The sequence below is a fragment of the Neolamprologus multifasciatus genome, chromosome 12 (assembly GCF_963576455.1).
Source record: "Neolamprologus multifasciatus chromosome 12, fNeoMul1.2, whole genome shotgun sequence".
Taxonomy (NCBI): domain Eukaryota; kingdom Metazoa; phylum Chordata; class Actinopteri; order Cichliformes; family Cichlidae; genus Neolamprologus; species Neolamprologus multifasciatus.
The window spans coordinates 26334590-26359594 of NC_140450.1; the positions used below are offsets into that span (position 1 = coordinate 26334590).

The following is a 25005-nucleotide window of genomic DNA, read 5'->3' on the forward strand; positions in this document are numbered from 1 at the left end:
CTGAGGTGCAATCTGGTGGTGTTGGATGGACAGAAGCATAAAGTCCCAGAGGAGTTCTGTTGGATTTAGGTCAAGCGAGCAGGGGGGCTTGTTAGTAGTATCTATTCCTTTGTCCTCCAGGAACTGCCCACATACTTTGCCACATGAGGCCGGATAATGTTGTACACCAGGAGGTACACCATGTTGTACCCAGAATCCAATGCACCAGCATAGCACCAAAGCAGCTGAAACTAATTCACAACCCCCTCTGATACTTAACTGACCAGATCAAAATGTTAAAATGTTAAATGCTCAGATGTAAATCCTTCATACCTTAAGATATTTCCATATTTTTCTCTGTATCATTTCTACACATTTGGGAATCGCTTCCACCAAAGAACAGGGAGTTGTTTTTTTGTTTGGGTTTTCTTTTTATTTTTCCCGGTCATCTGAGCTATAAATTCCTGATAAATCCTTCCCCATCTATCACTAGCAGATTTGATCTTCAGGCAAAATAGAGGAGAAAATATATCTGAGTCAAGCTGTTAGACTAAGAAGATTAAAGGGAATATTTGTGACTGAATCTGCTATCTGGTCAGCAAACATACAACATGGCTATAGTCAAGGTTGAAAAAGAATATTTTAGTCCACATTCGTCCTCTTGACTGTTCCACATAATTCTGTTTTTCTATAACCCGCACAAATCTGTGCTTGATACAGGTACACTTACTGCCCGTGACCTCGTCATACTGAAAGTGCATTTGTTTATTAGCTGGGACAGCTTCCGTTGGATAAACTTACAAAATTCAATTGCGCCAGAGAACTGGAGCCCACTGCATGGCTATTTCTTTTTTTAATCTTGTGTAAATATATCAAGAGCCTTTGACCTCAAAGTCTAGGCACCTGACTTTCAATTTCATCCATAAACAAACCCGGCTTTTTGGCAGTCAGTCGTGCTCACTTATACAGGATAAAAGGGACAAGTCGCAGGATGGAAGCACAGTGGTAGATTGAGAGGTCATGTTGTGAGCAATTTAGCACAGTAGCTGTTCATTGTCGGGGAGATTGATGGGAAATGTTGTCAAAGTCTCACTAATAGTTTGTTTTACCATGTGGAAAAGAAGGAGAGAGTAAAAGTGACTTTGGAGCAACGTCTTTGTGTTCAGCTGTCTTTCCCTTGACACATAAAACTAACCTTGTCCATGTGGAGTATTACAAAGAAACTACTCAACTTTCTTATGCCTCTCAACATTAGGACAGGGAAGCAAGGTACAAATATGAAGCACTTTATTGTTGTTGATGGACATACCACTGAAGTTCACATCCTTTGTTCTGTCATTGTTCTTGGAACGTTTAAAACCAAAGGGACGGGGAATTTGTTCATTGTAAAGGAAGTCATAAGGGGGACGTGCAAATCCTACCTTGAGAACGTCTTCATCAGTGGAGCTACAGTCTGTGTAATCAGACACATCCGTGACTACTCCATCTTCCTCCACAGCTACTGTCCTCACAGGCATCACCACCTTCTTTCCCGTCAGCACAGCGGTGTTCAGAATCTCCGTGTCCTGCAGAGAGAGCAAAGGGAAATGAGTTTCATATTCCAGTTCAGTTTTAGAGTTTATGTGGTGGTGCTACTGTCACAGTGACAAAGATTTTTAATTTATTTATTTTTTAATAAGAGTGGCATGGGATGCAGTTAAAGGAGGTAGACAGGAGACACGGGCAATGAAGCGTGACTCAGCGACTCAGCAGCGGTGGCGAGGTAAGAAGGCCAATCCGCCTTTGGGAAGCAACTGGGGGAGTAGAGTTAAGGCTGGGTGATGGCCCGGTCACCACATGGAAGTAAGAGCTAATCTTGGATTTTTTACTGCACAGGCATGTCCCTCAAAGGGATGCTGTATCACTTCACACATGGGCAATTAACCGGAAACATGGACTAAAAATAGTCTTTATTACACACAGAGGCCGCCTGCGATGCACGGTGCATTGTTAATCATAAATGTCACGGAAATAAGAGCGCTCATCCGTGTCTGGATGAGTTGGTGGTTCGATTCCTTTTGTCTCATTGTCTTTTGGCATAGATTGGTTGGGTTAGGGGCCTTGTTTGCTTGTTAGCTTCCCTTGGTCTTTGAGTACCTGTTAGGTGACTAAGAGGTGAGCTCTAAAGCACTTTATTCCACAAATGAAGGCTATTTACGTAACACTATAAATGTGAGGTGCCTTGTTAAAATGAATTGATAGTTAGTTGTAGGAATCCTTGGATAATCAAAGCATGAAAATGAAGCAGATGGGTAAGTGTCGTTCTCTATGGAAAAAAAAGAAAAAACAACAGAAAACAGACTGCTTTAAATGAAGCTGAATTAATCGAATATTATAAGCTGAAGTGCAGTGCAGTTCTGTGAATGAACAAATCAAATATAAAGAGACATTTGGCGACTCCAAGTATGAAAATGAAGCAGATGGAAACGTGTCCCCTCGAGAGTAAAACCGCTTTAAATTAGGCAGAAATAAATAAACGTGCAACTGAAAACTCTGATGTGAAGGTAGTATCAGTGAAGCTTTTTTCTTTCCTCCCCCCCTCCTATAGAAGTAGTGAGCAGCAGCACTAGCTGAAGTTCATGGAGCAAGGCCAAGAGTGATCAGTCAGCGCTAATGTCCCCTTGAGCCAACCATCAAATCTCCTCCTGTTTGGCCTCAGGTCAGCTTCTAATCCACCAGCGAGATGGGCCATGTCAAATTTACAAATCGGGATACTGTAGCTTTTCCACATAGCTTTGAGCACTTCAGCACCTTTAAGATGGAAATGAAGCATATAGCCTGCATAATCTTGCTAAAGCCTTCATTAAAAGTATAGCAATTATCTTTTATTTGTATAAATTACATATTTCAATTATATGTAGTCGAACAAATGTGAAAGTTATCCCTCCAAACAGTGTTTTAGTTAGGAGCTGGCCCCGGTGACAGATAACTCCGATTCAGCACGGCAATTAAATGTGCTATAATGTTTCTCATTGAGTAGAGGAGATTATATCACGGGTTAATAATAGAGGTAGCACAATAAAAGAGGCCTGCGGCACCAAAATAGAAGCACATGAAGCAGCTGTTAGCAGGAGAGAATGACCACATAATGCACGCTAGAACAGAGCAGAACAACACAGAGGAGACATCAGCTAGTTGACAGTCAACAACACAAGGTCACACTCTGCTCAAAATAGAAGCCATTTACTAAACAGTCCAAAGCATATCCAGCCTTCTGTGTATGCAAACCAGACAGGAACAGATCAGAGCAAAGTGCATTTTATGATATTTTCATGCACCGACGCTCCAAGGATGCAATCTAAGCATTATTGGAAACTCTGCTGTTGGCAACATCGATCCTGGTGTTTTACTCTGATTAGGTGTGACAGGAGAGATGACAGCTAACTCACCATTACGAGAGGAGCTAGGCCGACAAAGTCTCTCTGAGTGGTATAGATCCTCATGGCTCCTTCAGTCTTGACTCCGTTTTTGGATGTGGATGGTAGCTCCAGCTTCCATATGATTACCTGGCTGTCAAGAGGGCTGCTCAATTCTTCAACTTCAAAATCCATTTGAAGTACCTCCAACAAACTGCTTTCAAGCCTGAGTGGTAAGCAAAGAGCTGTGTTAATTTGACAGATGAAGTATGCATTATATACACATGAAATCACACCTGCTTTATAATTTCAGTACAACACATCTTGTGTTAAAATGAAGATAATCAGACTCTTGTTAGCGCAGCTTCATGTTGCCTCGAGTGCTCTTCAGTTCAAGCAATAATGTAGCTTTTAAAGAGATCTGTGTATCTGAGGTTAAGTGATTAAACACAGCACAAAAGTTTACTGATCCGAAACCTTGGTTACCGAGAAACAAAAAGATGTGTAGGCACACTCTGCACTTTCAGTTCAATTCAGTTTTATGTATGTAACACAAAAAAACAAACACAAGTGCCTCAAGGTGCTTTATACTGTAAAATAAAGACTCTGTTAGAGAGAAAACTCTGAAAACTGGGGCCAAGGCAATGGTGGGAAGGAAAAGCTCCCTTTCAACAGGAAGTAACCTCAGGCAGACCCAAGCTTAAGAAGGGGCACCCTTGACCTGGACTGGAGATGAGGGGAAAGAGAAGAGAAAAGGGAAGGCAGCGAGAAATGGGACATAAATATGTTCTGTAGTTTGTCTATTACATGCTATGGGTCAGATTTACTAAAGCGCTGCCTCAGTGCAAAGTGGGTTTTGGCATAAAACAGTAGTGTCAGTGTTTGCAAAGACAGTGCAGTGATAATATTAAGTGTACGAGGTGGCAACTAAGAGAATTTTGCAACTGACCCCCTTCCTTTCTCAGAATAGAAAATATTTAAATCAAGCGCTCTGATAGATTTACTAATGTTTGCGACATGCAATTTACTGCTAATTGCTAATTGCTACTGCTAATTGCTAGCACTAATTGCGCTGATATTTAACACAGAAAATGAGCATGTCCTATTTTTTTCACTTGATTTTTAAATAAACTGTGTTTAATTCAATTCACTCTTATTTATATAGTGCCAACAATAACAACAATAAAGAAAATTGTGCTCTTTTTCACTAGGAAAAAACCCCCCACACAGACACCTATGAGCACTATTTGGCAATTGTGCTTACATGCTTTTTCAACCCTTTTAGGGAACTTGGCCCTACAGTGAGTCTACAGCAACGCTTTCCGCTCCAAAAGGCCAAAGCACAGCAAGGCTTCAGACAAAAATCAGCATGTTATCATACTAACAGACTCACATATTTAGTTCTTCGTCCATTTCCTGAATGTCTGCTTTAAAACTTCAATCTCAGTCTTTTCAGTGATTTTTGCGTTTTTCTGTTCCTTCACGATTTATAAAGTTATAGATGCTAGTTTCAGCTGTCCCCTCATTCACAAGGGGTTAAGATTTTTTTTTCTAACCAGAGATATAGAGATGTGTATTGTTATTGTGGCACAACGGCAGAATCACAGTCTCCAGCTATTGCACTGTATAGTAACTGAAGCCTGTGTATTATTGTTGTATTTTTGTAGGCTCTCTAATTTACATCACAAAATGCCTTGAGGCGACTCCTGTCATATGAATTTAGTCTTTAATTTCAACGATCAAGTAAAAACCTAACATCATTATTATTATTACTATTATTTTAATTAATTAATTAGTTGATTTTTTTAAGGAAATTTCAATTCAAAGTGAGTTTGCTTTTTTCAGTATGAGGAAGAAGTAAAAGCAGTTGAGACTGAGCCTGGAGTTTTGGAGATATTCATCTTAAAATTCATAGTGACATGTTACGAATTTGGCCCCATGGATAGAAGTGTAGAAAAAAAAATTTCAGAGTGCGATGTGATCCTAGTGTTTGTGACAAGACACAGTCCTCTTTTTTAGCTATGGAGTGGGCTTTGCATCTCTAGGCTTCTTCACAAGCTAAACTAGAAAAGAACAGAGCTGAATTTCTCTTTGCTGACACTCCCCTCGGGTTGCTGGTTGCGTTAAATGGGTGTAGAATAAAAGGTGGTCTGAGGACAGCGGCATCCTGAATACAAAACAAAGTATGAGCCTGTGTAACTTATAATAGCCTCTCAGTGATGACAGCTGCAAGAGAGCTTCCTAGCCACGGATTCAATTTTCTGCCATGGTCGTGTAGTAGTTAGTACCCTGGGTTTATTTGCGGGCATTGTATGGAGCTGCAGAAAAGATGTATTGCTGGACAAAAATGCAATAAGCATAAGCACATGGGCGTTATCAGTCTCACTGCATCTGTGTGTCCATGTTATAAATCTGTGTCTGACTCGTGTGGAGGCACAGCATGAAAATGACCTCCAAAAAGGCTGCATACCAGCCGCCTTTTGTTGCTCTGAAGTAACAACAGGAGAAACTGAAAGTAGTTTTTTATTATTCCTTCATTAAGTTCCAAACGCAGCAACAAGGCACACAAAAAGCTGCCTCTGTTTGCTTCTCTCAGTCATAGCTGCCATCATTAGGAGCGAGACAGAGATTGAGTGTAATTTAATCATTTTAGGCTATCGCTCAAAGACCCAGGAATAAGATAATCGCATTCTGGTCAACTGTCAAAACAAGATATGTTTAATTCAGATAAACATGCCTATGTGGTATGAAGTCGGTATTAACCGTATTAAAACACATATCCAACAATATGTGGGATGTTTTTATGTGTGTGTTATTTACACCCCCTGTAATTTATTGTGGAGCTTACAGGGAATGGATGCTTCAGCATCTTGTTTACGGATGGCAGTCTGCCTGAGAATAGCAGTGTTTAAATATTAAGATCCACACCAAGCCCTTTGCAACTGAGGATAAAAATAAATAAATAAAGCTTAAATGTATAAATACAGCAAACACTTTCGGTGTTTGCTAAAGCCAGCTAAGCAAAAAGTCCGAGAAGTCCCCATAGTGGTGTGACAGTAGACGCTCCCAGCAGGGGTTCCGTTAGTTTCATGACATTTTAGAGAGGATTAGCAAAAAGACTGGGTAAATAAATATTTTAACCCATAAAGAAGTTGTAATAAACAATGTCACAATCCACGGCAAATGGGGAAAACAACATAATGAGGTCAAACCTATAATGACAATAAATTCAGTGTTGTTTCTCAGATTATGGCAAGCTGTCTAATGTTGTATGAAATCTGATCTGACAAAGCAATCTTCCACAAAAGCACGCTTAGCTTTACCATTTTTGAATGAAGCTGTATAGTGGGTTTAAATATATATATATATATATATATATATATATATATATATATATATATATATATATATATACAGTATATATATATATATATACACACACACACATATATATATACATATATATATATATATATACATATATATATATATATATATATATATATATATATATTCACACACAGATCAAAATTTTGTTTCACAAACATCTCTTTAAAATTTCTCTAGAGGCAGAATCTAACTCTTACAGTTGACATTTTAAATCTAAAGTCTATATGTTGAGCTGGAAGAGTTCTGCAGGCACCAGCATACGTCTTTTACCACCATGCAAAACATTTATTCAACAGAAATAAATAAATAAATAAATAAAGCATCCAGATTCTCTTTCCGTGCCATTCTTCGTATAATGCCATTTGTATTAGGGCACATGGTAATAAATCATGCCCACTGTATTCTAAGCCTATTTTCAGTGCTTTATTCATTTCTGATTGAATTTTCTGATTTCCCATGGGCCCCACCCTAACCGTTTCAGGTTCACCTATGAGTCACTACATTTTAAACATCTTGGAATGACCATCCAGAGGTTAACATCTGTGCTGCCTGTAACGGAAATGTTTCCGGTGATTGGATGAAAGGTATTTTATGCGCTCCGAAAGAATTGCAAGAAAACCAGTCATCCACTGCTTTTGATTCTGAATAAAAAGCTTCTTAGCTTTTAGTAACAACATAGTCTTTGTTACTATGTTGTCATTGTGATTCAGAAAGCTGCTAGCATAGCCCTAATGGGTTTTTGCCTATATAATTTAATAATAATACAAATTTCAATATAATAATTGTCTCCGAACGAAGTCGATGCTTTATTTAATTATGATACAATTTTGAGATTTCCCATGGGCCCCCAGACTGTGGCGCTGTCAAAGGTATTAGTTGAGGAAATGTAGGCAGGTCAGCGACAAACTTTACTGGAACTTTCTGAAACAAACTCAGGTGGCGTGTGAAGAGACCCGAGGGCTGTGCAATTAGCCTGAATTAGTGTTAAATGGTACAGAAAATGGTGAGTGCTGGCACCAGATGATCCATCACAAACATGGACGGTGTAGAGCTGCATATATCACACTAGAGCAAACTCTAAGCCCGCAGATATCAAGTGCACTCTTGCTAACTTTTTTTGCAGCCCAGAAGTGCCACGAGAAAATAATGTTCCACTGCGCTATTTTATTTTTTTTCATCCAGCGTTTGTGTCTATTGGTGCAGCCATAACCACAGAGGAAACCCATCGATAAGCCACAGGTGGATCTGACTGCATTTTCCATCAAATTCATGTGTTGCTTGTGGTGTTTAAGACCGTTTTAGCCTTATTCTTTCAGCTGCAACCCTGGTGGGGTAAACGCTCTGGGGACCAAGTAAAGAACAAGTATTAATAAAAACAATTCCAACTGGTTACTACACTTTGCAAATCTTCTGTAAAGGTCATCGAGTTGTCTACTAGGCTTTAGTTGTCTGCTTTAGGATTAGGTCGTCAAATGAAGGCCAATGAAATCGCCTTCGCCAATTGTTTGCTGCCAGCAGAGAAAAATGAAGCATTGAATATTTGTGTTTGTCAGGAAAATTGAAAGCCTTTACATGATTTCTAAAAATCAGAGTCTCTATCGCTTCTCATCCACCAAGCTCCAAAGGATCATCTAGGAATGGTGATGCTGGACAATTAGAGATGCAGTTTAAATGACCCGTCTCATTAAGTTACAGCCAAAATTGTAAAGTGTCTCCTGAGATTGCCTCGATGAAGAGTTGACTCACTTCATGGCACAGCCCTCAGTATAACACCGTAATATAGGAAACAAAACAGAGACAGAAACAGAGGCTGCGCAGTCAAACTGTCACTTAAGGACCCAAAAAATCACTTTAGTATGCAATTAATACCTGATAACCACACATTACAAATAGGTAGTGTAGTTTTAAACACATCCCTGTGGCAACTCCACTGTTGGCAGTAGCAAAAAGGTACAGTAATAAGCAAACCTGAGTGACAGACCATGGCATAACATTTTTCCGCTGCGTTGCCTTGTCCTTTAAAAAACAAAACAGAAAAAAAAACAGGTGTCTTTTAATCTCAGGAGGCACGGGTCACGCTTACCGGACTTAACTCTTAATTGTACTCAGCTCATTGCAGTTAAGCGAAATGAAGCTGCACTTGGCTGAACTTTAAAGTACATCTGAGAAAGGCTGGTTGTCAGGGAATGGTTGTAGTCCTGTTTAATGAGATTATGGAGCAAGTTAAGTACTTCTTAGGAACCCAAAGAGCTGACTGATCAGACCAACCTGCAGATGTCTTGCAAATAGTTTTAGCATCAAGGCTCAGGATGCACTCGGTAGCTTGCACTTTTTAGGTTAAAATAAAGCAGGGTACTACATGCTAGAAATACCTTCCCGTTCACAGTTAGTGAATGTCTTGAAATAATTAAAGTGCAGACAGAAAGTGGGACTTAAAGGGGGGTAAAAAGCATACCTCCCTACAAGGACTTTCTTTACAAGAATACCTGCAGTCATCCAGTGGTTAAAGTATATCCCCTCTGGACAATATGCAATGAACCACATACATGCAGACATGTACAGTACAGACTGTTTGTGATTTGCTTTTCCAATGCAGACACACGTCCGCTTTAAACAGCTGGAGGTACCTGCAACCCACGATGCATTAAAATTCCCTTTTTAGCTCTGCAGTGTAAATATATCAGCGGTGATAGATTTCCCAGCAACAAAAAAACAGACATACATGAATAGTCTACAGTGACATATAAAGTAATGTGAAGAGAACAGACTTGCCTTTTCCCAGGTATGGGAGCCTTTCTCTGACAAATAACAGCGATGGCTCCATCCACACTCAAATCCAGAGTGATGTCCCACAGTAAAGAGTTACTGGGTGTTACTGTTCGAAAGGTCACACCTTTCCTTACTGTTGCTCTGTGAAAAGTCGAAAATGAAAAGGTCAAGAATGCAATAAATTTTTACATTACATTACATTTCTGGCTTTTTCTTTTTTCATGAGTTTTGGAATTTGCTTGTGAAAAAAAATGTGTTAAATATAGTTCCCTCATGTACAATAGATTTAAACGTCCACCTTAAAATTCATTTATAGGTGAATTTAATTAATGCTTTTAATCTTGTCTGGTTTCTTACGATAAATCCATTTCAGTAATAAGAAGGAAGCTACATAAAATTGATATTCAGGCCTGGGGACTAACCGAATAGATAGAGCATTAATTAAATTAATTATAAAGGAGGTAACTTTATTCTATTTTAAAATAAAGACCAGTATTGGTAACTCACAGGGTTGTAGGCTCTCACACTTTTCAACATCTAGTTTTTGTCTCACACTGCCTCAACAATCTCATGACAAATAAGAAGAAGCCTCAACTCTGACCGGTGCAGTAATTTAATGTACAAACATTAATGGAAATACAGTATGTAAGGCAAAAATAGAGATTTTAGGATTCATTCAAATTTGAAAGTCAATATTTGTTATGACCATCTTCCTCGGCACAACCTGAACTCTCTTAGGTAAGGTTTCTGTACTTTCTCGAAGTAGTCTTCAGGAATAGTTCTCCAGCCTTCTTTAAGAACATTTAACATCTTTAAGAACACCTATCTTTGGATGTTGGCTGCCTTTTTTCTCTGTTTAGATGATCCCACACTTGTTGAGGTCTGGGGAGGCCAGTGCTTTTCGATCTAGGTATGCTTTTACCACAGTGGCAATGTGTTTGGTATCATTGCCAATCATTGCTTTCCAGATGGTATTGCATGGTGGATTAAAATCTGACAAGCCCCCAAACACCACTGGCTGAAATGCAGCCACGAACCACGACAGAGCCTCCACTCTCTTTTTCAGATGGCTGTAGACACTCACCGTTGCTCCTCTCTCCTGATGTCTTCCATATACACTGATGATGATTTAAAGCAGAATTTTACATCTGGATTTTCTTCCCATTTCCCTCCCTTAAAAAATGGCAATCTTTCCACTGAAACCATTTCCAATGATGCAGATTCATCATTGGGTTCAGTGAGGTATTTGCTGGATTTGTTCCCATTTTGGTCACTGGGCTTTTCAGATACTGTTTATCTGCTGTAGATAGTTTTTTTAGGCCCACTACTTGTTCTTTTGTCCTCCACTTGTACACTTTTACCATTTTTGTTTGGTAAACTATGTTCTCTTTCATAGATCCAGCTAAAGAAGACGGACAAATTATGCGTATTGTGACAGCCTGCTAGCTAAACACACACACACACAAAACCAAGGGCTGTTGGGAAAATCGTAGTGAAAGTGAGTGAAAAAGCAGCCAAGACCTTCAGAAAGTTTGAATAACAAATATAAGCCGAGTGTTGCAAGCACATCAGCTGGAGAGTATGTTTAGTTTGTTGCTTCAAGCTGTTTGTAGGAATCTTTCTCTCATGTCTCGAGCTATATCAGGACATTTTAGTCATATTTTTCTAGACTTTTTAATTAAAATGTGTTAAAGTTAAAAAAAAATGTTATCTAATTATTAAAGCGAACACCCAATTATGGCAAGAGGTAGCCAGATAACAATAAAAACACATGATACGGTACCATGGGTCACCTATTAATCATTGCACATCACTAATGGGAAAACAATTTCTCCTGATATAACTTACTAGTTATAAAAATATTAATTACATTTATAACACATAATTGGAACAAGTTACCTCTCAACCCTGATATTGCATAGAACATTAATCAAAGGCAATATTTATTAGACTCTGTACATACATTTAAAAGAAAATGTAAAGAAAATTGTAAGAGAGAGAAAATACAAAAACACAAATCTGTGATATATATATTTATCCTTATCTCAACCTGTAATTACCATCACCTCTGTGCAATTAAAGGTGCAAAGAAAACGTTGTTCTTTCTATTTATATTCACGTGCTCTCATTATTCAAAATGTACTAATGGGGTATTAGTTTTCTTGGCGTCTAATTTGTAAATGGTGTGCATTATGCAGCCGAACAGACCTTCCCCGTGGGGCTTTCCCAGCATAAGCAGCTTGCAGTAGGTCAAATGTTAATGAGATACTCTTCTGGAAGAATTGTGGAGGCCAGGAGGAGCACACATGTAAATATGCCAGACTTGCTGAATATGCACGAACAAGACAGAGAAGTTGTATCCGAATGTTCAGGAAAAACATCCTCGTGTGATTCTTTGTTTTTCATCTGCATGCAAAGCTGTGTGGTTTATCTCTGAGATAAACACAACTGTTGAGCGCATTATGAGTCTCAGAGGAGGTGTAATTTTTGATAGGAGCAACAGCAATCTGAGCACTTCTCTTTCTTTGGCTTTGCTGTTGTATTTCAAAAGCAGGCAAAAGAAGAGAGGACATTACTCCCTTGTTATGCGCGGTGACAGGAGAGCAGCCTAAGCATGCATTATCTCTTAATTGAAAAGCGTTACTCGTGTGCACATTTTTTACATTTGTACAACAAATCTGAGCCACCCTTTGTAACAACATCTGCACAGCAAACATGTAATCTGGAAAGAAACATCTTTGGCAAAACCGCTTGAGACCTTTGCTCCAGATTACATGCAAAATGTAATCAGGAGAGAAGGTCTCAAGTGGCCACTGATTTTAGCGCATAAGTTTCTGCTGTGGAGCCGCATTTCCCTGTAATCACTCGCTGTCTTAATGGCTGGGATGTGCGACAGAAATATCGCCCTCATTCCTTTTCAGAATGACTGAAAAGGAATGAGGCTCCTGTTGCAGCAACACTGTTAAAAACATAAAATGGACACAGAGCTTACAGGTTAAAGGTCGTAATTAAAAAGGACTGAACGGTATCATTTTCAACAGTTTAATCTTGCGCCGTCATGACCCTGAAGCAGCTGATTTCCATTCCAGCTGCTCAGTGCAGAAGCTCATTTGTCTGATTAATACAGGTTCCTACATGGAGCGGAGAGCTAAAGGGTGAAATCATCTAGTGGTGTAACTTGTGACAATTGCACACAGCTGAAAGCCACCTTTTTAGAAACAGGTTCATCGCTTTAATATTTATTCTGTTATACACTGTTATAATATTCATTCCTTCAGTAGCATTCTGGGTAGCTAAATTCAGAATTCAGTTGAAGCTTGTATAATTGCCATCGTTCCCAGTTTTACTACAGAGGTTGCTATGGCGAACGCGAGTCAGAAATGTAAGTCAATTTACAGACTGGAAACGAATTAAATCAGCTCTGGCTCTAAACACTTCTCATCATATAAAGCAAAAGGAAGAGTGAGATTCTGTTGCCGGTGTATGGCTTCTCTGGTGGTATATCAGGTGGCAGATGAGAGCGGAGCAAAGAGGAACCTGCAAGTCCCTGATTAGGATGAAGGTAAGGAGATAACAAGAAGGAAGGTGCAACTAAGGTAATGATAATTAATTTTTGTCTTCACATTTCTTATCAAATATAATCTGTGTAAAAAAATAACAATGCTCCCACCGAAAAGTTTATTTCAGTGTTTAACTTAAACACATATATTGTATTTTTCGGACCATAAGGCAGACCAGATTATACGGCAGATTAAGTGAAACAAACATTAGCATTCATCCTCCAGCTTTACTGTTTATGTTATGCTAACATAGCTGTGTCGCTAACCATCACGTAGCACATCATTATATACCAGATAGCCCAACTTCAGTAACCCTACAAAAGTCACTGCTGTTTAGTTTTCTGTCTTTGTTTATGTTTGAAGTGATAGCAGAGCTGTACGTTTTAATTTTTCAGAAATTTCTCAGTCAGAACATGCTATATCATGTTTAAGTGGAAACTAGCTGCTAACTTCTAACTCCGTTAAATTTAATAAATTCTGTTTTCATGGATGCCTGGATGTTAAACTTAATTGTTACACCTGGTAAGGCAGCAACACTGATCATTTTATTAAAGATGAAAGAATTTAGACAGTTTTTAACTCTCAGTGATGCCGCAGTGTTCGTTTGACTTTGGGACCTGAAGCGGACGAAGTTTTGGACCCAGATTATTCCGCAAGGCTCCTGACTACGGTAGCTGTAATGCTCCGACAATCCCTCAAGCCGTGCGGAGTTGTAGCTTACCAAAGTCGTACTAAAACATTTTTTGACAGATTTTTGAGCACCGTGTACCACATAAAATCGGTTTGAGGTCAGCAAGTACAACCAGAATTCATACATAAGGCTCACCGGATTATAAAGTGTGCCTTATAGTCCAAAAATAGGGTACCTTATAAGAATAGGTTGTTATAGTTAGAGCAGTGTGATTCTTCTTTTAAGGGCATTAAAATTCAAAGCATGAAACACAATCTACATGCATTGCATCAAACTACCATATGCAATATGGAACGGAAATCTGCAATATGATTTCTTTTTCTATTTTCAGTATCGCACTGCATATCTCAGCTTTGGTTGAACATTATATATACTTCTTTTCTTTTATCTTTCCTTTCAACAGTGCTTACTTAGATTGTGAAGTTTACTTTCAGTGGGCCAAAACTTTAATCCACCATGAGTGAGGTAAGCAGGATTGCATGTTCGGTGTATTAATGAGAGCACCTTGGAGGGCTGTTAATCTAGTAATGGCCTCTGAATAACGTGCCCGCCGATGAAACACCTCTGTGTATTGAGCTGAGTGGAGCAGGGTTTAACTAATAAAAAGTGACAGTAACAAGAAGACTTATCTAAAGCCCCTTTTTTTCTGTCTCTCAGCTCCCTTGCATTAAAAAAAAGAATCCCCTGCGACTCAAGGAGGCGTATTTCTTCTGAACATGAACATGAACCAGTGTCCATAGCTTCAGTTAGCAGGGCCTGAGGAGGCAGCGGGCAGGGAGAGGCACTGAGGCAGAGAAGATGGATGGCTGTGGAGACCGAAGCTGACACTGTGTGAGAAAAGCAGCTCTCAGGTGCTGCACCTGCCATCCATCTCACTTCTGACCAGGCAAGGCATGTGTGGCACAGTTGTTTCACCTTTTGCATACTCTTCATCCACTTAAGGGGCGCGTGCACGCACTTAAAAACACTAACGCACAAGACAATGCCCACAAGAGAACCAGCCCCAATAGTAGACATCTACACTTTCAAATACACTCAAAGCGAGCTTTGATTGCCCTCGGCCTTCATTAGCCATCTCCTTTTCCTTATTTACTGTTTGCAGTGCAGTGTTCTTTAGACTTATATTGATTGATCACAGACACATGGCCAACAGAGCAACAATCAAAACAGCGCACATGCAACGCAAAGAGCACAGAGGCTGAGCTTGATCAAAGACCTAGACGATATCCTCCAGCTCGCCCAGATGCATTCCATCATCAAGGCTGCTATCGAGATGCTACATAGGGTTTGTAATTACTTCGCTGATATAATTTGTGTTCCCATCTTTAGCTTTGTGAGTGCATCACTGCGGGGCCACAGCACCACAGTGAACCCCAGTGCAATCGGAAACAGATGCAATCGTTAATTATGCAGGCAAATGTCCACCGTTTAGCCAGTCTGATGGCCAGCCATCGGCAACGTGCTTATCGTACTTATGGAGCAGTTTAGGGAGTTGGGGAGATGTTCATGCCAACACTCCTGCCAGATGGCAGGCACCGCAGCACTAAAATGGATGTAAAAGCCCTATTTGTCACCGAGTTGAATGATTAGACCCGTGGTTGAAAAGCTCACTGACGCGGTGTCCTGTTGATACAGAAACTCACTGTTAATTTATTGCCTCAATGCTATTTTTAAATAAAGCCATTAGAATGGGGGAGCTGGGGGTACTACTGAGTCTGGTTACTGAATTTAAATAGATGTTGAGACGAAAACGGAAAAATACACTCATACTTGCTCATACTTCATTCCACTCAACTGGGTAAAAGGATAATCTAATTGCCCTTCCTGTGGGTAACGCGATGACGGCAGTACAACACTTTATCTGTGACCTTTACAAAAGCCTCGCTGAGAGTGACAGGTTCGTTTTTGCCGTGACGGACGGACAGGTGTGGCTTGTCTTTTCTCAATCAACCTCGAATTTGTATTTCCCTTGACTGGAGCTATAGCCATCAAAAACAGGTTTATCATGTTGATGAGAGAGTATTAAGTAAAGCTTAATGGAACATTCAGACAGTGATAAAGCACACAGACAGCTGTTGAGGACTGGATGCACAGCGCTTCTTAATGTGCTGATAAGCTGGCTGAGGGCTGCACTGTGGAACTGAGTATGGAACTTAAAGATACAGTCAATATTTTTAAGTTAATGGTCTAAAAAAACATGGATGTAGTCACCAACACATACAGAAGGGACTTCATTTTCCTTTCTAACGATGTTGCCAGAGAACAGAAGAGTAGGAGAAGAAAGGAAAGAAGTGAGGCAGCATTAATGCTTTCCTTTTGGTTCATTTGTGTATGACTGGGTAAATGAATTAAAGCAGGAATGATTAAAAGTGACACAATAAAAAGAGGAAGCAGGGATTGGTTTTTGGCTCCGTTGCCTAAGCTAAAAAAAAAACCCAAAACAAACAGGAAACCAAATAATGACATTAAGTACATGGTCTAATCTTAAAAAGCAACAACAACAAACAAAGGTGAAACTATTTTATAATACTTCTGGAAATCCAGCGACAGCTGAAATATTTGATAAACCACCTTCAGACTCAAGTTTGCATGTTTCCTTTTGCAAAAGAGCCGAGTACCTGAGAGAAATGTTGCTTCCTGACAAGGAGGACATGTGCACCCATGCATAGTTGTCAGCTCAGATAATATGGTCCTTTTCCAGCATTCACAATTGAATTAAAAAAGGGGAATTAATAATCCATGACTGTCTGCTCACCCACTCACCTTCAGTGAAGCACGCATGAGCAAGTCGAGGTGGAAGTCACTTTTAAAATGTTTGAGGTATTGATTTGACTCTGTGAGTGCAGACTGTCCAGGAACTGCCACTTCTGCACTTCGGTGCTGCCTTTAAGGCCGGTTCTTAAGTCAGGACACCTTCCTGGACTTCACTCAGCAACAGATTTATGACACGCTCAAACAAAGCCAATTAATAAGTGAGTCTTGTATGGAAAATGCATTTGACGCCTCCTGTCAGACAATAATTCACTGACTTGGAATAAAGCTGATAGTGTCTTGAATAACAATTTGTAAAACCTGCCTCTAATCGGGTCAACGTAAATCTCTGCTTGTCTGCGCTGACAGCCAACCTCGACAAATGTAGCTTTGCCGCCGCGTGCTTCTGTTTGATCTTCGCCTGGCTGATGATAACAAAAGGCTGCAGATGACCGTGAAAGCCATCAATGAAACGGTGAGTGCGGGTTGGAAGCATTTAATTTAGATCCAGTTTTGAGGTGCCAATCTCGCCGCGTTGCATCATTTCACCTGTAAAAGGGAAGTAACAGACTGATGTCTTGAGAGACAGCCGTGATATTAGGCTAAGGATAATTAGTCAGCTGGTTGAGGCATTGGTTCTTGGGAAATATGGAAGGCTGTTTTTTTAAACATGTCTGTATAAATTTAGCCTTCATTACCAAGTAAGTCAGAGGCTCCAGAGGAATTACAGTCTTTTTAAGATGGTTCTACAAGTGCTCTCATCTCTATTCAAAAGCATTCTGCATTGCAAAGTGAGATGGAGCCATGCTACTAATCTCTGCGATCTGCATACACTCTACAGCACTGTGCACTGATCCTGAGCATACCCTTTAAATAAAGGAAATAATTTTCTAGTTTTCTCTTTTTTGAAATGGAACTGAAGGCAAAGGAAGGAGAGCGGGAAAAAGAAAAGGCTTCAAGGACAAGAGGGGAGGAGTGGGGGCAGAATGAGACAAGTTAGTTAAGGAAACTATGGTTGGTTTATGGTTTAAATTATTCTTTATAAAGTCTAATTTAAGATTTAATCTTTGGCACACAGTATTATTTGCTCCGTGTTAACCTTGATGACTCCTGCTGTTAAAACTGCTCTTAATGTCTTCAGGCTTTGCTGCTCAAATAATCCATCCCGTTTCCAGGAAAGATGGTTAACAGCTATGATATTTCCAGACAAATGTCATAATCCATACTAAATCTCATTTCGTTCAATATTCGCTTATATTTGATGGCAAAGGATTTGGGTAAGAATTAGGGAAGATGACTAATACTATTAGTGAGCCGTTCCCCATTCTGAGGTTTTGCTGACCAGATGATTTCAACTTTGCTGAAATAACAGGCCCATGTAAATCGGGGACAGAGTTTCTCTTATAATACTGCAAGCATGTGGCCAGCCGTGACATTGCTGACCACTGCAAACTTCAGGGAGGCAAAAAATTCAATTTTACCTGAGAGTGAAGTTAGTCAGCTGAGCAGAGCTGGCCATGAGTATGTAGAAGGTGGCGATGTCAGTCTTCTTTAGAGGTTTGGAGGATGTCCGTATGACGATGGCATTGCCGAGCTTGAGGCGCGAAAGCGTTGCCATCCCCTTAGGCACCTGCAGAAGACGCACGCTTCCAATCCTCTGCATGGGAGTGACAGGAATAAACTCTGCCTGCTGCTGTGAACCCCCCCACCGACTTCCATCCACAGAATTGCACTTCCCTCTGACTTTTGGCTGAGCCTGGTAGTACAGCTCCACAGGGTTCCCAGCAGATGGATCCTGCCTCTCTCTACTGGTGCCCTCTGACCCTGGAGCAAACCAGCCAGGCGTAGGAACCAGCTCAGCCATGCAGGTCCCCCTCTCACCTCCTATGGCACAGGAACCCCTCACCTCCTGGGTTTGCCAGAACGCATACACCGTCACACATGGTAGCTCATCCAGAGCGCCTTCCCCTCTGTTCCAATCCCTGCCTGCAACATAGAAGAGCACCCTGACTTTGGGCTTGGAGGAGAAAACCCGAGGCGTCAGGACAAAGGCCTGGATTTTCCAGTTAAAGGTAAAGACCTCTGGTGCATTGAAGAGCTTCACAGACTGGACCATATCTAGAGGCACAGGTTTCTCTGCGGACATGGTGCGATAGCTGGCATTGACCGCCGGCTGGCGGCTGGCTCGTAAAATAACAAAGGGCTGGATGTGACTCTGCATGCTGGAGTTCCTCATGAAGTCCTGCCCTACCTCTTTTAGGAAGAGGTAGTCAGCATCCTTAACTTCGTAGCTGACCGGCAAGAAGACAGGGAAAGGCACTGGGCTCTTGTTGTCGGTCAGTTCTTTACTGCTCAAATCTGAAAGAGGAAAATTGAAAATTACACTGCTGTTGCAGGACAAAACGTTTACGCTACTTCTGAATAAATCTACAAAAACTGGACTGAAGCATTTCACTTTTTTGTCACATTTGAAGACCGGTAGTGTCCCCAAAACACACGAATATCAAAGTCATACAAGGCCAACTGATCAACTGAGTGGGACTTTAAAATATTAGACTAAAAGGCCTCTGGCCTTAATCTTAAAAGTCCTATAGCACAGGTGGAGCAGATGTTAAACTCTTTGGCTTTGTCACCAAATTATTGGAATTGTAAAAGGTTACGAACTGTATTTGTTTTATGAAAAAAGACAACATTCCCAGTGTCCTGGTGTCACATCAGATTGCTTTGATGTGGCCTTAAAATACATTAACAGAGAAAATCTGAAATAAAATATGAAGTCAGGATGAGACCTATATAAATGATGCTGCTTTCCCCAAAAGTCAGATCAGCCTGTTATTAGCCGAGTTGTAACAATCCAACATTGATTTGTTGACAAAAGCCTTTTTCTCTGCACAGTATGTAATTGTTTCCAGGTAGTTAATAGATTTCTATGGAAATAATTTTCCAATATCGAAATGCTCTTTAAAAAATGTCGCCTGCTGTGTTGTCATATTCAAAAGTGTCTCTATTTTCCCTCCATAGCACGAGAAGGTACAATCTGATACATCTGGCACAAAGTGGAAATAAGCCATCAAACACTGGGATTAAAATGGCTTTTCAGATTGTCTCTAGGCAGGGGGAATAAGTAGTGACAAACAGGGCTGTGCATCATTATATCAAATGAAAGAAAGTAGATTTGATGTAAAAGACCAGCATGCACCTGAAAACATGGTTACTGGTTAAGGTACGCATTTGTACACCAGCTGGTCTGTGTCGGTGTGTTTTGTACAGTGATAACAGGAGAGTTACAGGAGTACTGTAAATACTAATCCCAAGTGTAAAGAATGACCTTTTTGCAATCGCTGTGTCAAATCAATCGAACAGCATAAATGTCCCCTGATCTGATTTCATGGCGAGTGTTTACCACGCTGGAAATCAGCAGAGGTCACTCATGCGTCATGTGTCCTCATTAAGTGTCCATTTTGACAGAATTATGAAGATTATAGCTGCTGACCCGGGTGTGCACTTTTGATCTGGTGGCTAATTGCCCTACTTGGTGAATCATGAACGCAAAAAAACAGAAACACTCATGTTTACTATAACAACCTGGATGAGGCTGCTGTGAATATGGCAGCAAACCCAAACTCAGTGTCTTAAAAAAAGGACATCAGATCTACAACTACTGACTTATGTATATTCATAAGAGAGTAAATGCCGCATTGAATGCTATCTGCCATTGAATTATTAATCATTATTTATCAAATGAGGAAGGTTTGAAGTTTTTCTGTGTCAAATTTGTTCCGCGAGTCCCTCATGGCTGCCGGCTCTTGATGGGTCCGTCTATCACGACCGCTTCTGCTTTTCATCCTCCCCCATCGAGCCTGTCGAGCTGGCCTGACACTTCGCACGGCAGCGACTGTACTGTACATGTCACTATCATGTCAGCCCAGCAGCCCTCAGAGGACGACAACAGCGTTTATTTCCTCCCCTTCCACACACAGACAATAGTGTCAGTCATGTTCACTGAGTGGGTGACACACTGCATGAGGCAGAATCTGGACCTAGGATCTAGGCTATCCTGGCTTAGCCTTCCAGTGGGCACTGACAGATGTGCTATTTAATACCAGAGCTGGCAGCACCTCCAGTTGGAGTGAATATAAACTGGCTCGCTGTGCTCCAGGAGGGAGCATTCATCGCCGCTGTAAAGTACGTCACATGCAAGCTCACATCTTTATGTTTGAGTTTAATGTACACTTCTTGTCATTTCACATCTTTTTTTTCTTGATAATAGAGTTTCAGTTGGAGCACGCAATCTATCTTCAGACTCCAGAAGCTGTTTTGCTTACAATTGGCTAGAAGGTTCGTCCTTCTGCTTTGCCAATATTTAAGATATTTATCAAGTAGCCAGTGCAAGCAAAACTTCTCCGATGATGAGAGTCCAGCCCTGAACACGAGAGCAAATCTGGCACACCAGCTGTTCCAGCCTCTCAAATCACTCACTTTGAAGACACTGAGCTTCCTCCTTGGCTGAATCAGGGAGCGCACGTGTTACCATGCAGATGTTCACGCCACCAAAAACTGCAGCAGGGAACATATTCAGTGGCTTCCACCTTAGTGGTGTACAGTATGTAGGTTAAGTGCTTTCTGTGTGCCAATGTTTTGTTGATAATCAAATCTTTGTTCATCCCTCTCTGTGTCCAAATGAAAATGCTCCCTGCATGAAATTAGATTTACAAGCACTACCACTGAATGTTAGCAGAAAATTTACTTCAGGTAGGATTTCTTACCGAAATGAAAATGAGACGATACAAAAACGGAGCTTTCCATGTGTCATACCGCTTTCTTTCTTTCTTTCTTTCTTTCTTTCTTTTATTTTACTTCAATCATTTGTTCAAAGATACCTAATAAGAGCTTTACTGCCATGCATCAATATGGTCGTGTTCAGTTCTTGCAGTACTTTAACATAAGAAGTTGGTTTGCTCTGTTGTGCGTGTAAGAAACAACAGTCTGCTTATTTAACAGCTTCGAGACTTCATTCATCGAAGAGATGTTGATTTCAAAATAATGTTTCCCCATCGCCAGCTTTAATAAAAACACTTGTGTCTAATGAGCTGCATTTTGCCCCGCAGTTTGTCTCGTGGCTTTGTATTAAAGGTTTTTCATTTGCACATCAACTAACTGATTTTCAGTGTGCTTTTCTTTTAGCGCTATTTCTTCACTTGTAATCAATCTTTGTATTATTCTAATAAAATGCAAAAAGCCCTAGCATCCATTGTGAATTCTAATGCGCACTAATGGCTTGTACCATATGTGCAAAACAGCTTGCAGAAGTGAGTCGATTCCCAGTAGCATCATGGAAGACAAACGGATGTCTGCGCTGGAATTAGTAATTGAGAGAATGAAAGATGTGTTCATTTGTGGCTCAAAAGTTTCTCTTTCACGCTGCCGTGAAAGGTTTCTTTCCCCTTTTTTCATTTTTTTTTATCAGATATTGCATATATGTGCTGTTTATAAATAGAAAGTGTTGGCAGTGGATCAGATGCTAACCGCACTAATTATGCACCTGCATTTTCTTAATCTAATGTTAGCACTGTGACTGTTTATCCTCTGACTGGCTAACCTATCCAATGCATCTAAGTTTAATAAAACATTATAGGTTCTCATTAGGATCTGACAGGTACACTTAGGAGTCCACTTGGGAGATAAACAGCAGCGTGCAACAGAGGGAAGAAAAGCTGTTAGTACATCCATGAATTTTTTAAAAAGTTGTGGAAAGTTAAAGTACCTTTCAGCAAGGCAGTTAATTAACAAAGCGCAAATAGAAAGTGGGAAAAAGGGCAAAAGTTTGGTCCAGCAAGAGGTGGAAGACGTGCAGGAGCACAAGCACTGCAATGTGGTGTCTGCTGGAGCAGGGTGCTAACAGGGTGCTAATGAAATGCAAATTTACAAAGATTGAAGTTTGCTTACATCTGCCCATAACCCTTTAGGGCGTTAGAGTGTGTATTCAGTTTAAACAAAACTAGAATTGAAAAGAAATCATGTTTAAAACCTTTAATGGGTAGTTTATAATTAACAATAAAGATTGCATTGCAAACATTGAAACTGTAATCTAATAACCGCAAAGCTACAAAACCAAGCATGGTTGTACACACTTTTAAGTAGAAAAGTTACCAGCCTGCATAGTCTAGTTAAAGCATCATACCCTCATCTTAAATGCATTATGAGGGGCTTTATGATGTGCAAAAACACTCCAATAAATGCACTAGTGATCATATGGCATGTAATGCTCTGACTTGCTGTTGGAAAGACGGGAGAAAATAAAGAAGAGGAGGGAGGGGGAAGAGAGAGAGAGAGCAAGAGAGAGAGAGATCTAGGGAGGCTTAAGCTTATGCAGTGATTGGTAGGGATTGCAATGTCCAATGAGACTCTTAAAGCGGCTTTAAAAATCTGTTTTATCACAATTTCTCAATTTTTATCGTTTTATCCCCACAAATCAGCCTGCCTTCATTCCCTGGAAATGGTCATCTAAGGCAGTTATAGGCTTTACACAAATGCCTTTGAGATGTGCTTTTTCTTCTTCATTATCAAGTTGGAAATCTAGATTGCCTGCCTCTTGTTTGCCTCACTGTACATGAAAATTGGGTCCCCCAATTTTTTTTTTTTAGCAGAAAGCCAAAAGAGAAAGTAATACTTCCACCATGACAAGAAAGGCACTGAGCATTAAAGCACTGCTCACGTTGTAATGTAAACCCATCAAGTTCTTTACCCCTCACTGATTTAATCCTAAATGTTTAATAGGCTGTTTTACTCACTGCTGTGACACTCTCTCCTGCAAGTAAGACACATGTGCTCGTGTTACCCTCACTGGATCATAGTGGAATAAGATGTAAGTCACAAATGAGGACATTTATGTATTATTTATGTTTTTAGAAGATGCGTTAATCTTTAACAGCATTGCTGAGAGTAGGCCCACCTCCATTCAGTAATATGTACACATGATGGAGAGTTCAGTCTAATAATTTGTTTTCAGCTGTTACAGTGAAAGCCAAAGGTTCTTTATGTTAATTCATTCACTTTGACATGCGCTAATCTTGAACTCATTTTTCACCTTTCTTCTTTTTTTAAATTTAAAAACAAGCAAACTAACCACTTCGTTTTCACCTACCTTGTGTAATGACTGCTGTAATTGTTGCAAAGACTATCTGTAAGATCCTCCACCTCTGCCAGTGCGTGCTCATTTTGGCACCCGGCTCTGCACGCTATTCCAGGCAAGTTCCCTGCGTCCGTGCAGTTGGGTTTTGCTTCAGTAGGTTAAGAAGGGGGTCCTTTCATCCATTCCTGCAGTTCGGACGCTTTCCATAATCACACTTGTGCGAGTATAAGTGGTAGTGTAATCCGTATTGCTGGTAAGATGGAAAGCGCATCGAGGTCTGTTCAAGTCCCGGCTGTGCGTAAAAGTTGTGCGTAACGATCCTTGCGGGGCTCTTAGTGTCCGGTCACAAGACGTGGGGCTCTTGGGGTGAAACCGTGTGACTGAGAAAGCTACGCTTGGATCATTAATACCCTTCTAAACGAATTATCGCTCAGATTGAGTCGGTCTCCCAGTCTGCCGTCGCGGCTGGGACTCTGCGGTGTTAAACGGTTGAAAGCAGATCACTGACTGTCTTGTGCGCAATCCTCAGGGTACTAAACTCATCATCTGTCACTGTTCACTCGCTCAGGAACCCACGTCCAGTACGCAGCGAGTAGGATTAACCCTGCCTTGCGTTTGATTGTAATGTCAGAAATGATCATAGGTGCCGGATTTCTGATCACTTAATCTGCTTCAGTCCATGATGACCCACGCTCAACGTTCAGTGAAGCTACTATAGTCTGTTTGTGTTTTGAAAGCTAACTGTCCAGATCTCATTAGTGAAAATAACAAACACAAGGGATAAATGGGAATTCACGTGGACCAGTATTTGATTTGAATTCGGTTTTTTCTTTTCTTTAATAATTGTTCTCCTTCGATGGAAGTGATTATTTATATTTGTGTTTTTTTCTTAAATTAAATATCCATTGTTAATTATTATAAAATGTAAATGCTGAAGTAGAAAAATAACCTTGGCCTCAATCGCGATTTAAAAAAATATATATCCACAGCGCAATTTCACTAAATTGTCTGCTTTGTGTTACAAACGTACTGAAATCAGCAAAGTTGTTTCTTCTTTACTCTCCAAATCAAGGATGATTTTCTATACATTGTCTGCAGGCATCCCAACCTTTTCAGACATCGGCTGGTTGAGTGCAGGTTACAATCAGTTTAAACTCTGCCAGGATGTAGCCGACTCATTAGGACCTGACATCATCACACTTATGTCATTATTATTGTTCTTTTAAAGTGTAGAGAGGAAAGTTCTCTGATTCTCAGTGTGAAACTTGGAAACTTTCACTGCTTTTTTTTTTTTAATATTGTCCATCAAGAGCATAATAAATTCCAATAGTCATCAGG

At 40.3% G+C, this 25005-nt stretch overlaps 1 protein-coding gene across 1 annotated transcript in view; it reads right to left on the minus strand.

The window, feature by feature from the left end:
• LOC146507137 (transmembrane protein 132D) overlaps positions 1-24452 on the minus strand; it is a 35127-nt gene extending 10675 nt beyond the window's left edge. Inside the window, exons 1-5 of the mRNA XM_085179527.1 lie at positions 23680-24452; positions 18017-18893; positions 9537-9674; positions 3408-3600; positions 1401-1544 (exon numbers count right to left, since the gene is read on the minus strand). Of these exons, the coding sequence (XP_085035653.1) occupies positions 1401-1544; positions 3408-3600; positions 9537-9674; positions 18017-18893; positions 23680-23752 (1425 nt within the window). The 5' untranslated portion in view covers positions 23753-24452. The remainder of the gene's footprint in view (positions 1-1400; positions 1545-3407; positions 3601-9536; positions 9675-18016; positions 18894-23679) is intronic.
• Between the last annotated feature and the right edge of the window lie 553 nt (positions 24453-25005).